The sequence below is a fragment of the Vitis riparia genome, chromosome 12 (assembly GCF_004353265.1).
Source record: "Vitis riparia cultivar Riparia Gloire de Montpellier isolate 1030 chromosome 12, EGFV_Vit.rip_1.0, whole genome shotgun sequence".
Classification (NCBI taxonomy): domain Eukaryota; kingdom Viridiplantae; phylum Streptophyta; class Magnoliopsida; order Vitales; family Vitaceae; genus Vitis; species Vitis riparia.
In genome coordinates this window covers 12,219,307-12,234,995 of record NC_048442.1, presented here as the reverse complement: position 1 = coordinate 12,234,995, position 15,689 = coordinate 12,219,307, and the positions used below count along the sequence as shown (strand labels likewise).

At 29.7% G+C, this 15,689-nt stretch overlaps 1 protein-coding gene across 1 annotated transcript; it reads right to left on the bottom strand.

Moving 5' to 3' along the window:
* Nucleotides 1-1,706: 1,706 nt before the first annotated feature.
* Nucleotides 1,707-6,897, bottom strand: LOC117927304. Its single transcript, XM_034846779.1, has 4 exons — nt 6,654-6,897; nt 5,922-6,045; nt 2,311-2,500; nt 1,707-2,203 (listed from the first exon to the last, which is right to left on the bottom strand). The coding sequence occupies exons 1-4, from the start codon at nt 6,855-6,857 to the stop codon at nt 1,981-1,983; spliced, it is 741 nt and encodes a 246-aa protein (XP_034702670.1). The 5' UTR covers nt 6,858-6,897; the 3' UTR covers nt 1,707-1,980.
* Between the last annotated feature and the right edge of the window lie 8,792 nt (nt 6,898-15,689).

The window sequence follows — 15,689 nt, the reverse complement described above, 5'->3', positions numbered from 1 at the left end:
TCCTAGATTTGTAAAAATATGACTTTTTTTTTTTTTTTTGCTTCCATTTCATAGGATCTAGAGGCCTAGGGTAGTTTGCATACACATATATGATCAAGGTATGGTAATGGAGAGGTCTAAGGTTTCCAACAATTTACTAACTATTTCTTCTAGTTCTTGGTCATAGAAGTCTTGTATTTCTATAGGTTGGAGATCACTCTACTATGTTTATGAGCTAGATACGTATGATTTGCCTTGTTTTTTGCATTGGACTAAGGTTTGGTTAATTTCATATCACGAGGATAACAAAAACAAGGCTTGATTCTAAAGTTCATCTTTAATTGTAATTGACAAGAAGATTCCCTTGGAGTAATCAAGAAAAAACTATATGAAGCTGAAGAGGAAATAAAAAAGAAGATTTATCAAGATTAATTTTAGGTTAATTTATGTAAGATTATGGGTATACTAAGTTAGGATTGCATATCATTTATTTAAACATTCAAAACTGATCTAATTGAACTCAAACTTACCTTAAATTTCAAAATTGGATAAAAAAAAATTTAAAATGAAAACCACCTTTGTAATTGATGTATAAAACGTCTTCAAAATCATAAGGAGTTTGTTTAGGTTTTCCCTATTGTTTTTAAGCTAAAAAAAATTGAAGTTTTCATAGAATCTTGGAAAATTAGATCAATAGGTGGATTTATAGATGGTTGAGGAGCATATTGACCTATAGTCAATCAATTGAGGGGATTTGAGCTCCAATCTTGGCATTGGCTACCATTTGAGGTTGAACTTCAACTAAACAATCTTGACAATGGTCCTTTGATTTCATTAGGTTAGTTTGGTTCTCATAAAATACTAAGGAAAGAAGAAAAAAATGTTAAAGAAAATTATTTTCTCATGTTTGATTGTACCATGTAAAATATGAAAGAAAATAAAATATAATTAAAAAAAGTTAAAAACTTATATATTTTCAAATTATTTAATTTTTATATGGAGGAATTAAAATAAGTGAAATAACTTTGAAATATCATGTAAACATAATTTATTGACTTTAATTTTTTTTTTTATAAAAAAAACTTCTTTATTTTATTTTTCCTCTTTATTTTCTTTTCCTTACATTTTCCTTTAAATTTTTCAAAAATCAAACATAGCCTTAAGTTCATTTAACTCTCTAACTAAACAATCTAGCATTTCTAGGTATTGATCAATCATCTTCCTATGACAAGTTTTGACAACAAGACATACCTGAGACCAGTAATAACATTAGCCTTGGATAGAGTGTTGTCTTATACTTTTTACGTTATTTAAACATGAGAATGAATGAGAAAAAGAATAAGATGTCTATTACTATTCCTCATTTCCATGTATCAAACACGCCTTAAAACTCTTATAAAATAATATTCTTAGGGTTGAGGACCAGAAGAAAGTAGTCTCCTTAGTTTCTGAGTATCATTACCCAATAACATGGCTAATTAACAGTAAAAAGTGTTCAATAATCAACCCTAGAAGCCCATTGATTCCTATTTTGATAGACTAATATAATTCATAAGAGGAAAGAGTTTAAACAGACATGCCTAACTAACCATGATCATACTCCTAGAAAAGGAGAAAAGGAGAAAAGGAGAAAAGAAGAACACGAAACAGATTGAGTACCCAAACTTTTCTAGGTGACCAAGCACTGTTTCACCTCTAGGTGTTTAACCAAATTGCAAAGTCCTCAATCATCAAGCAAGGTAACTTCAACTGCAGCAATGTCTAAAATTTGATTGTACATCAGTGTTGATCTATGATTAAAAAAAAAACAACAAAAAGCACCAGTTTAGATTTTAGTAAAATCCACACAAAGAAGGCAACAACGTTAAAAGACATTACATATGTGCCTAGGGCACTTGGGTTCTGCTAATTCAACTCAGCTACATGGGTGATTCTGCCAATCCTATTTCTAAATTCCTAAAACATGTTACATGATCCAGCTTACTCTTTTAGGTTCTGCTGCTAATCATACTGCTGCCGGAGATGCATCTCTGTCTCACTTTTCCAAGAAGCATGAGATGACTGCCCCTTCATCCTCTTGTTCTTCTCCTTTTCTTTGATGGTTGATCCCTTCTTCTTGTCAGTCTCTTTATTTGCATCTTCAAGTGGGCGATCCCCACATTGTGGGCAGACCATTCCTCGTGCACTGGAGTATGTCTTGGGTATTCCACACTGCATACACATCCTACAACCAAAACCAGAATTGAGATTGATAGGTTGATAAATAGCTAGATAGATGGTTGTGTTCATTAACTTGGGCTACCCATTGACAAAAAAGCAATGATGATGTACCTCAGAAGTTCAGCAGCATCTTCTGCATTAGGATTAGCAGCAGTTGCCACCCGCTTCCCTTCCCCTTGTGTTGTGCTCAAAGAACCCTTTGGAGGTTGAACTGATGATTTTGGAGCAAGGTTACCCTCAATATCACTTCTCACTCTCTCATGGATTCCGACTAGCTGGGCTTTGGATTTCACAACAGCACCTTAAGTAATATAAGATCCAACTTTAAAGTTACTTCTCATGATCTAAGGGATAACATTAAATCAAGACAAAAACCATTTTCTTACAGAGGAACAAAACGATAAATTGAGACAGAAGCGCATAAGAGCTGAATCTATCTCACAACACCGAAAATATATGGTCAATAGTTTGAAACACATAATTCTTAGGAATTTAAAAGCCATAATTAGTTTGGGCAATGGATTTTATTTTTTGGTGTTTTTCTTTATCTTTTTCCCCGGCTTGAATGCCTTCAACAAATTAGCAGGTGAAGCAACGCTATCAGAAATATGCACCACACTGAAGAATCCCATCAATTCTGCCATTACAAAGGAAATATTTGGTGAGAGAAGAGTTAGAAGATTGTGCAGCAACTGCATCTCATGTGGACAAATTTATGACTTACAAGGAAAGTAATGGGAATGGTGCACTTTCTGAGATTCAGAATTCTAGAACAGATGATTTGATTTAAGGCATCTGATGACATTTTCCGAGATTCAGAATTCTAGAACAGATAATCGATTTAAGGTATCTGATGATAATTTGAATTTCCAACACCCCAAATCTCAATCAGACATAAAGCCCCATAGCGTATGATTTATTATATTGAAGGCTTTGATGTAGCACATCCCTCAACTGTTGAGCAAGGTTGCTTATAACCAAATAACATTCTGCTTGAACTGCAGTTGTATGTGTGAGATGTAGATGCAAACAAAGTTCATGAGTAGATAGCGGTATGAGTGGTTATGTCCTTTTAAGTGGTTTAAGGATTGAAATTAAATTCACAAGCTTGTTGAATTTCTGGACAAGCAAGGAAGAAGATTAAAGAGTTTGGTAATGGAGTAAAAATAGGGAAAAGGTTTCCGATTGAAGGTAGGGCTTCAGAATAAAGTGCACTAAGTGGTGCTGGTTATTTGTAGAGCAGGATGGACAGCTTACCATAAAATAAATAAATAAATAAAGAAGAAAAGCAAATGAAGAAGATAGAAAACTTTCCATAAGGCCCAGTTGTCAAACTCATCTCCTACTAAAATTTAGAGACTTCTGGAAAAAAAAAGGAATAAATTATCTAATAACTATATAAGAGCATCGTATCCACTATGAAAGGTGGATCCTTCAATTTCACCAAAAATAGCCGTATTGACACAAAATGACATGAGTGTGGGTGTAGTATCCTTGTAGGACACTCCTATTTTACTTTAGATGTGACTGTTTGATTTTCTTTCATTGATATCATTTTATTCTTTCAACTTTATTAGTAATAATCATATTAGAAAAAAGAAGAGTTAATTGAAAAGTGAATTATTGAAAAAAAAAATTGAAGGATAAGAGGAAAAAAAAAAAAAGAAATTAGAAGGAAAAGATCGCAGCTTTTAAAAATGATATCTTCACTTCATATTTATTCTTAATTGATTTTTCATTTATTATGTCGTATCCTATAATTGTGCCCCTTTCTAGATCTTTTAGTCGAGTCCTCATATCCTAAAATTGGTGAAGGATCGGACACTTAGACACATACCTGTATCTGACAATCATACTCACAACCATGCAACATAGCTTATCCAAATAAATAAATAGGACCAAACAAGACCAAGAAGGTGAAAAGATTGAAAAAATCCTAATCAAGCACTTAATTTGGCAGAGAACATGCAAAACATTTCTAATATTGAAAGTTTAAATTTTTCCAAATCTAAGGAGGAGCCAGGTAGAGTGAACGATGCCCCAACTAGAGGTACTCTATCTTGTGCTACCTATTTTGGGAACCGTTGGTCTAACAGCCCAACCCCCTAGGATTTCCTTTCCTTTTAAGCAAGTTTATAGATTTTTCATTTTTGGTTCTTTTGATAGGTAAACTAAGGCACAAGGAAATTAAAAGGATCAATTTTTTTACATGTACCAAGTTCAGGTAACTAAATCAGCCAAACAACATTATTTAATACCAGAATATCTTTGGCTTGATATTTCAATGATTGTTACCACTTTTCAAATCCTGATATCATGTAGGCATCCAAAGTTCAAGCTTGGAATTGGATTTCTATTAACTCCATTAGCTCATGCCACCCATCCAAACAACATATTTTGATTCATTAGAGAACCAAGTCTAAGATTTTCAATTTCCTAGAATGGGAAACCTTAGGTCCATATTCAATTTGCTATCCAAATGAATATCAATATAAATTAGACTACTCATCCAAGACCTTTACAGAACTGCCCCAGAAACCAGGTAACATCATCCAACAATATTAAAGATGGTTCACTAAACCATCAGTCATCACTTCCTCTAAATCAAAAGAACGATTTAGAGAAGCAAGATGCGGCTAAATCTTATAACAACAAAGTCTGGGGCAAAGCTAGAGACAATAAATTGAGAGGTCATGGTTGGTTCCTAGAAGATTTAAGAGAAAATGTGAGGAAAAAAAAATAGAGAGGAAAAGTAAAAGGAAAGAAAAAGTGAGAAAAAAAAATTTAAATCAATAAATTATTTTTTTATATTATTCCAAACCCATTTCACTTATTTTACATTTTCCATTACAATAAAACCAAACATGAGAAAATCATGTTCTTTAACATTTTTTTTCATTCTTTAGTACTTTCTTAGAATCAAACACAGCAAGAATATCCTGGGAAAGTGAGAAAAGTGACTTAATCAGCTAATTTTGGGCTCTCTTTGAAAGATAAAGAACACTAAGAGAAATTTAAAAGAATCATGTGTTAATAAAATATTAAATTTGTTGTACATTGAGATAGAAGGATCAACCAAGAAATGCTCACACCACTGATTTGACAAACCAAAAAAGATCAAGCAATTATAAATTTATCGATATTCTGCAAGAAATTAAGGACCATTTGGTGGCTGAAGTGACAACAATTTGTTGTCGAAAATAGAGAAAATGAAAAATGACACAAAAACATAATTAGTGCTTGCTTGTATACACACCTTGTTTTTTATTTTCAAAAATAGAAAATGATAGTAACTTTCATATATAAGAACTCTTCAAGACTTGCCTTAAAAAGATGATAACTTAAAAAACTGTTTAAACTATTTGAGATATTAAAAAAATAATTTATTGACTTTGAACCTATTTTTTATTTTCTTTTAGTTCTTCTTTCCTTCCACTTTCCCTCTCTATTTTCTTCTCCTTAAATTTTCCCTCAAACTTTCTAAGAACCAAATATAACCTTGGTATTTTGCTAGAATCAAACATAGCCTTAAAACCCTAAAACTTATATATAAAAGTTTCAAGAAACAAGAAATTTAACAATAGAAACCAATCCAGAAACAAACATGTCCACCATTCAAATTTTCAAAACCAAGCAAACCTGAATGTCCCACAATCCAACAGAATTTCTAAAATCAATCAAAATAAAATAGCATAATATTAACATTTATATTGACACTTTACCGGCGGGTAATTCCTTCTCAGAACGGTTTTTCCAGCCACCATGCCGCCGTCGCTGCCTTTCTACATCTTCAGCTGAAGCCTGCTCTTGGACACAATTGTTCAGGAAATCCGGCGGTCCTGAAATCTCCAAAAACCAAAAAATAAAAAATAAAATTTCTAACTCAAAAATAGGTAGGAAATGAACCAACCACATTGATTCCAAGGTCTAATAAAATCTCCAATCAAATATGAAAGAACTTTGGACTAAAAGGGGAAGTTTTAATCAAAATTTCCACTTGTTTGCTGGAAATACATGGTACCAGAAAAGAAATCAGGAAATTGCGATGAAAATTCCCATTTGGTTGCTGAGAAAACATGGGCAAATGAAAGGAACCAAGAAGCTGTAATCAAAATTCAATTTGTCGCTTAAAAAGGCATGGAAAAATTCTCACTTCATTGCTCAGAAAATACGGAGAAGAGAAAATAAAACATCAAACAGTAATAAAAATTCTCATTCGGCTGCTAAGGAAACGTTGGAAAAGAAAAGAAACCCAGAAAGTATAATGAAAATTTCCTCCTAAAGAAAAGGGAAAACAAAGAAAATTAAGATTCCGAGTCCGAAATTTTCATTATTTACGACCTAGGAAACATAAAGGTTGAAGAAGAGCAGGCGCAATCATTTAGGTTTTCTATTTTCTTCCATTTTCTCAGCATCCAAAAGGGGTAGCAATACAGAATTTGGAAAAAAATTACTTCGGAGAATGCATCGAATGCAGAAGGAAGAGCAGATCCGGAGGAGGCTGTGGGGAAATCGAACGAGGGTTTGTCTCCAATCGGACGACTCAAAGGGGCGTAAGCGACGTCGTTTTGGTCGTCTTCTTCCGATGAATTTTGCGAAAATCTATCATTTTCTTCTTCTTCCGCGGAGGAATAGCCCTGGATGAGAGCCAAGCTCATCGCCCCCACCTATTGTAAACAGTCGACTATGGACAATAAACAAAATCCATATATATGTATATATATTGTATTTGAAACACCCATGAGTCTTACCTGCGGTTAGTTATTTGTATATTTTTCGAAATACTTGAATATAATGTTTGTGGTTAACTTTTATTAGGACATGAACAACATTGCAAATTGTGAGTACTCATTGGTAATGAACACAAGTTAGAATTGGAAAAAAGAAAAAAAAAGAAAAAAAGAAAAATAGAGATGGACACCAAGGAAAGGGTGGCCTTATGATTGTTGGGTGAGAGCACTTCAAAAAAAAAAAAAAAAAAAAAGAAGAAGAAAGAAAACTGATTTTAGCATTGGTTTGGAAGATCTTATTTAGGATATAGTCGAGGCATAGATATATGTCCCTAAAATACACGTTTAAATGGCCAATGCTATTGTGAGATTGGTGTATTTGAATTTCCTTGGTTGATGATGCTTATGGTGTTGTAATTGATACCATATGATTTGAAATGTTATGCTACTAATTGTACATACTTATTGAATACATTACTTGTCACTTTATAACTTAAATTTCAATATAAAATCATTATCTACTAGGTTGTGTAATTTATCCCTTCAACTTATTTTTCAACTTTTGTTGAAGGTGTTGTATTGAAAACTTGATGCATGACTTAAAGGTGATTGATCCTCTTTGTTTCGTAAAATATTGGAATAATTGGAAAAACTCATTCCAAGTCCTGAATCATTTAGATGTATGCAACTATCTTCCTAAGGACACTAGATTTAGTCAATGAAAGCATTAAAAAAAATAACACTCTAGATCTAGGTGCTAAAAAATATTACCTATGAAACGAATGTTACTAAATAAATTCCAATCGAAGAAGAGAATGGTGCAAATCTCGAAAACCCTATGATCTTTGTAGAGATACCCAGATCTCTTCGTTCCTTATCCTAGAATTAGGTTAGGTACATGAAAAAACTTTTAGGCTATGTTTGATTGGCTAAATATAGCATGGAATAGGATAAGAGAAATGATATCATATCCTATCCCATGTTTGGTTGGTGATGGGATAAGATCAAGGTTTGAAATGCCATGAAATATTGTTGATATTTCGCTAATATTTTGGATATTAGTGTTTCGTTGATATTTTGGATATTAGAGACCCTTGAAGTGAAATTCCTCATTGAAAGCTCGATTGATGGAAAATTTGGATAATATAGGCAATATATCAGTGTGGTTGATAAAATAGACGATTCATCGCCAAGAATTGGGTTGGTTGCAGGAAATTGACAATATTTCAACAAATATTTCTCAAAAAGTTGGCGATGTTTCCATTGCTTCTCCCTTCTCCAATCAATGTCTAGATTTCACCCAAGGTGATCCAATGGCTAGAATTTCACTCGTGTTTTTTAGAAGGCCTTCAACAGTTAGATTTATGATCCAAGGTTGGGAAATGAATCTTGACTTGATCCAACATTTAAGAAGAGTTTCCAATGGTTAGATGAAAATTTAATGGTCGTATTTCATCCAAATTTTGATCAAACGGTTAGAATTTAATTGCAATGGTTTTTTTGACCATCTAAGGCTAGTTTGACCAAAAAAATTTCTATAAATACCTAAATTTCATTCCATTTCATACACAAGTGAATTGAAAGCTTCTTGATCTTGTATTGCTCCAATATTTATTTGTGATTTCTCTCAAAATTCTTTAATTTTGGGAATTTGGTGTTGAATTTGTGAATTAATTCCAATTCAAGGCTAACTAAGGTATGTTATAGTAAATTGTACTTTTATATATGCATATTTCAATTTTATTTTTAGTTAGTAATATATTAATATTATATTATGAAACATGCAATAGTTTAATTGATATTATCTAATTAATATTTTTCAATAATTTTAAAGAAAATAAATTAATGGTCTAATTTTGTTAATTTTAATACTAATGTCAAATTAATTTTAATAAATTTCAATTTCAATTAGTAATGTTTGTTATAGAGTTTAAGAATAATAGTAAATTAACTTAGATTTTAATTTTAATAATTGTAAATCAATTTCATATTGAGGTTAAATTATAGTGATTTGTGTAATTAATATCATATATATGCATAATTCAATTTTAATTTTAATTTCAATTAGTAATATTACTTATAAAGTTTAAGAATAATGACAAATTAAATTAGATGTATAATTTTAATGATTGTAAATTAGTTTCATATTGAAGTTAAATTATTAATTAATTAATCTAATCTAGAAAAACTCAAACTAATTAATCATAAATTCTTAAGCAATCCATCATTTTTACCAAAATGTCCTTACACATATAAATGATCAATTCTCCATAAAGCCTTAAAACTTTGTGCCAACAAAGACTATGAGCTCAAGTGGGGATCACTAAGACCCATAGGAAAATACTTAGTCTCTTAGAATCTTATTCTAAAGTTGATTCAATATCCATTAAAGAAAGTCAATTGTGCTCCAATAATCTATGACATTACATTAGGATGAAAATTGATTAAATTTAATTTAATAAATTCCTTGAGTTTGTGACCTACTATCCATTGGAGTTTGAACCGATGCTTATAATCTAATGTAGTGAAAGTTATCACCCTCTCAAGATTACCTCTACCATCCTTGAGTCCCAAATCCTCATATTACTTGATTAATTGATATACTCTATCTCATAAAAAGCATATGTCAATCTCTACTAAAAGAATTACTATGACTATAGATTTCATGATTACAAGTCCTTAAGATAATTAAGAGGACACACTATCTCAAACCTATGAGATATCATGGTGTTTATCTTAAGAATACCTATTGCTACCTACCCTAATCAATAGTGACCCAATCCATAGGGAATATAAAGACCTTAACACTATCTCAATATTCTATCATGGTTGAGAGACTATCCGACATAGTAGCTTGGTGAAATCATGACTACTCAATAATCAACATCACAATGCATCATAGGTCTTGTCTAATGTGTAACCATACACACTAGTGCACTCAGTATAAGAAACTTATCTAATGACAAAGACAAGTCATTTATCTAATTAGGAGGTAATGCATTAAAACCTCAAATGAATTGCTTAAGTCCATGAACTAGGTGCTAACTACTCATCAAAATACAAGGAACCATGACTTCGATTTTCTATGCAACTCTTAATGCACCTAAATCATGTATATTACAAATGATGTAGTCCTGAATGATAAAATAAAACATAATGTAAAAGTGAGATAGTAAAGTGAATCTAAAAACTCATAAATACATCATGTCATTCTTTCAAGGACTGTATCCCAACAATTGATGACCTACCAAATTAGATGCATGAAATTCAATAATAAAAACTTGAACTTTGTAACCAAATCTACAATTTTATATAAAACCTTGTCAAAATGGCTTATGAAAAGTGATTGATATTACAAAAGAACATAAAACTAATGATGGGAAACGGGTTTTCACAGTTAGTAAGTGCTTTAGTTATGTGATAAATGAAATCAAATATCAAAAGTCAAAGTCAATGACAAATGGTTGTGTGAAGAACTTCTTGGTTATGTCTCATATTCAAGATTTCTTATAGTTTACTTTGTCAATCATATGATTCTGAAGTTGGTGTTTCTTTAAATTGGTACAATAGTAGCTTCATCTTGACTATTAGAGTTTCTCTCATGTTGGTAACTGTTTCTGATTTTTATGAAATCATTAAAATATCCATCATAAGGTTGCATAATCGACATTTCTAAATCAATACCATAACAAATAAATTTATATAAAGAAACCTAAATGGGTTTATAGGTTATAAATTTAAGTGAAATATAATTTCATCAATATCCACCCACCAAATATTTTTGGCTTTATATATATATATATATATATATATATATATATATATATTATATATATATATAAATTTTTTATCATGTTATCCTCATATAAAGGTTTAGCATGAAAACATCAATGAAGATTTCAACCTTGTTGAGAAGATTCAATTGGAGAAGGACTTAGCTTTGTCTTTGCATTTTGAAGCTGAAGTTGCAAGCATTTTGGTTTTACATGAATAAAAGATTTCAATCAAGTAGTTTTCATCATCAATAGAGATAGGTTGTTTCCATCTTGTCCCATCAAAATTCATGTAAATATGCTTAGCTATCCCTTTGTGAAAATCAAAGCGAATTTGGTGTGCCTGAATTGAGAAGTACACAAAGAAGAGGAAGAAGAAAAAATAGAAGCTAGTCTATACTTGATATTTGAAGATGCATCTTATTAACATGTTAGTTTCATCATCACTACCACTATTATATATCAAAACCAAAACTTCAAATACTTATTAATATTTAGCATAACATATAGTTGTAACAAAAATTATATGATCAATTTTAGACATGTTTTAGGCTTGGTTTGATTAAGGAAAATATACATGCATAGAACTGACCTATGCAAGACAAGTCCCATGGACATTCAAAGGAAAAAAAATTACAACCCCAAGAAGTTTCATCATCTCTAAATCCTATTATCCTAAGAAGTTCATCATCTACAAAAGATGATGTAAAGTTTCTTTGCAAATTACAACCCCATTAGAATTTTTAATAAAACAATTAAACAAAGAAAGATAAAGTTAGTTGCATGAAACTAAAAAAAAATGTTTCCATTGTTCATCGCTTTTGATGTAAAACAAGACTTTCAAAAGCTCACCTTTTTTTTTTCTCCTAAAATTTGGCTTGCCCCAAGGGTCTAGTTCACTAGGGAAGCTAGGCATGTTAAGACAAACAATTGACCTTAAGCTACAAATAAGAAAGAAGTAATGAAAAATATTATTGATGTTCATTTAGTCGAGAACTAAATGTTAACAATAGATTAATTACAAAAAGTAGAAGTTAGAAAAAATAGCCTTGCAAGATATAATGTAATTAAATTTTGTATAGTCGTGTCAAGGAGGATGGCATCTTCAATGACCGTTGTTGTTAAATGAAAAAGATATAAAGCTAAAAATATATTTGTTATTAATGTTAAGGAGGTTGTCTAGTATTGATGTATTGAAGAATTAGTAAATAACAAAAAGCATTTGAAAATCATTTCATCATTTGCTTTTATTATTGAGCATGAAAAATGATCCAGAAAGGGATCAACTTTGTTGTTCGGATATTCTAAGGATGGTCACAATCTATTTTAGTTTTTGATTTAAAATTTTATTAATGAATTAAACAATCATAAATCTTGCTTTTAAATTACTTTGACTTTCCTTATCCTCACTCAACTTTAGTATTTTTGCTAATCTCTAATACTTATTCCCAAATCTTCATTAAGCTCTACTAGTTTATCTAATATTCACTAACAATTACTTATTCTTTGAACATTTTACATTTTACATTTTTCAAGCCTAAATTTAAAAGAAAAACAACTCTAGAGGAAAGGTTTGACCAATGCCTATCCTTCAAGAAAATGCTAAACTTATTTCTTTTTCCTTGCAATATTTTTTTTTCTATTTTCCTATGTTGTAAGATGTTTCTTCATTTTCATGGTAGAAATAGGGCAGAGATTCATGAAAACTCATCACATCTACATTATTTATTCTAGATAATTTCTCAACCTCGTCTTATATTTTAGAGGCACATATGCATGTGACACCAATCCTAAGATGGGGTGACACATTGTTCTTGTTGGGATTTTTTTCTTATTAGATCTTTATTTGTTTTGATTATTAGATTTTTGGAATCAAGGATAGACATAGAAATCATGACTGCTTCATTTTGAATTTCATGCATAGATTGTCTTCCATGCATTTAAAAGTCTCACTTTGAATAGTTTACAATCCTAGAATCTAATCTTCTTGTTTTTAGCCATGCTATTTAAATCTTTATCTTATAAAGTTTGATTAGTTTTAATATTATTTTATTTACTTGTTTATTTATTCATTGTTCATAGTTTCTAGTTATTAGAATACTCTTCATGTTATCCAATTTTTCATCTTACAAAGTTTAATAGATTTAGTATTTACTTGCTTTTGTCATGCTTAGTTTCATGTCATTAGGATGGTCTCCATGCTATTAAAAATTTTGTCTTGCAAAGGTTGATGATGGTATTTACTTTGTTTTAGGTTTGTTGTATTAGTTTATTTCCCATGCTATAAAAAAAAATAAAAAATCTTATCTTGTAAAAGTTTGATAGTTTTAACATCTTCCTTTTTATTGATTTTTTTGGTCTATTTGCCTTGGGAATTTTAGTTATTATCTTGAGATCCCATGATATTTAATTTATGTTTGATACTTTTAACATCTACTCCTTTATTGATCTTAGCCTCATTCCCTTGGAAATTTTTAGTTATTACAAAATGCCATGCTTAGTATTAATTATTTTAGGTCAACTTGTATTGTTTAATTTATTATGCTTAGGTTACTTCGATTGTGTTAATTGATGTGATTATAAATAATAATTATTGTTTTATTGATTAGTATATATGTATATCTTTGAATTACTTAGGCAAGTGTCCTTTAGTTTATTTTATTAATTACATATTTGTAAAATCCCATGTTTAGTATTAATTATTTTAGGTTAACTTGTATTACTTAGTTTATGATGCCTAGGTTTATTTTGATTGAGTTATTTGATGTACTTATATGTTATAATTATTGCTTTAAGAATTAGTATGTATATTATTGAGTCCCTTATGTGAGTCTCCTTTAGTTTATTTTATTAATCATAAAATCCCATGTTTAGTTTTAATTAGTTTAGGTTATCTTGCATTATTTAGTTTATCATGTCTAGGTTATTTTGATTGTTATTTTATGTACTTATAAATAATTGCTATTGGATTATTGATTAGTATATATGTTCTTGAGCCATGTAGGTTAGTTCCCTTTAGTTTGTGTTGTTAGTTTTATGCTTTCGCAACCCCATGTTGTAGTTTTATAAACTCGAGTTAGCTTGTATTCTTAGTTTTCCATATTTAGGTTCCTTTCTTAATATTGTTTTATATACAGTTTGTTAGTTTATTAATTAGAGATTAGTAAATTTTTTTAGGCTTAGTTTCCATTAGTTTGTCGAGATAATTTTATGCTTTCAAAATCCAATGTTTAGTTTTATAAATTTAGTAGTTGGTTATGTTAATCCCATATTTAGTTTTATGAATTTAGTAGTTTGTTATGTTAATTTTATACTTTCAAAAATCCCATGTTTTAGTTCTATAGTTTTAGTATAAGCTTGTGTTCTAGCTTCTTATGTTTAAGTGCCTTTGAATTTGCTATTTTATGATATTTAGATTATAGAAAATGATAAAGTATTTCTTGATTATTGTAATTTAGTTCATGTGCCTTGAAAAATTTCTTAGATTTTAGAAATTAATTAAGTATTTCTTGATTGTTGTAATTTAGTTCATGTGCCTTGAAAATTTTCATTTGTTAAATTTGATTATTTTTGTTTTATGATATTTAGGTTTTAGAAAATAGTAGATATTTCATGATCGATACAGGTTAGTTTGATTTTAGTTTCATTAACTTAAATTTTAGTTTTTAATAAATATTTTAGTTGGTTTAAATTTTAGTGTTTGATAAATATTTTATTTACTTTGAATTTATATTGTAGCTAGTTTGGGTTTAATTTTTGATAAGTAATGAGGTTAGTTTTTGATACCTTGATTTATAGTTTGTAATCTTTCAAATTATTTAATTTTTTTCAGTTAACCTATTTCATGTTAGTTTATTCAATATTTCATGTTCGTTAATTTATTTGATCCAAGTTTGCCAAGTTTTCTTTATTAATTAATTCTTTAAAAATATATTGGTTGATAGTGTGTAGTTCCTCAAGTTAATTAGTTTTATTAGTTAATGTATTGCCTATTAGTTTATTAAATACTTCAAGTTAGTTAATTTATTAGATAATTTTCCTTTTTAATTATTTAAAAAAATGGTATTGAAAAACTATTGAAAGTTTAATAGGGAATACCCAGATAAGGTAAATGGGTGATTAAAAAATTTAAATATATCTATATATATATATATATATATATATATATATATATATATATATATATATATATATATATATATATTATACCAAATTCTTTTAACCTAATAGATATTAGGGATATCCCAAATAACTAAATGAGTTATACCTAAAATCTTTAGATATATAAAAAACTGATTTTTACCTTTTAGAAATGTCATGTGATTAGTTAGAGATAAAATAATATAATTATTAATATTCAAAATATATGCTAGGAGATGTTAGGGATGATAATAGTTACCAAAATTACCACTCTAATTTCAATAACAACCTAACAAATCAATCAAAGGAATTCAATATAATCAATCAGAATATAAGTAGGAATATAAAAATATTCAATGAGACAAAAGATTTTTACGTGGAAAACCCCAACAAATAATGGACATGAAAAATCATGAGGTTTAAGACCTACTAATCTAAATCCACTATTTGAAATCAAGTTACACAGATTTACTTGACCACTTTACCCTTAAGACTTACTCTACAAAACCTACAACTTGATTCACGTCTGCGATGCAGTAACTTCCTATTGCTCCTTAGTAGATCCTTCAGCCACTTCGAAAGGATGATAATCTTCAACCCAATAATCAAAGATCAAATCTTTGAATTGTTGGAATTTTTATGTGTGGACTTACATAATCAATGTGATAATGCCATAAATCAATGTTATTTTACTTTTGCATTGTGGTCCATAATAGGGCTGGACACATTGTTGCTTGATTTTTTATGGGCTCACCCTAAATTCACTTGACTGACTCATTAAGTCACGTGGTCCAAATTGTGTGTATGTAATGTGATATATATGAATATATTTATTCATATATATATA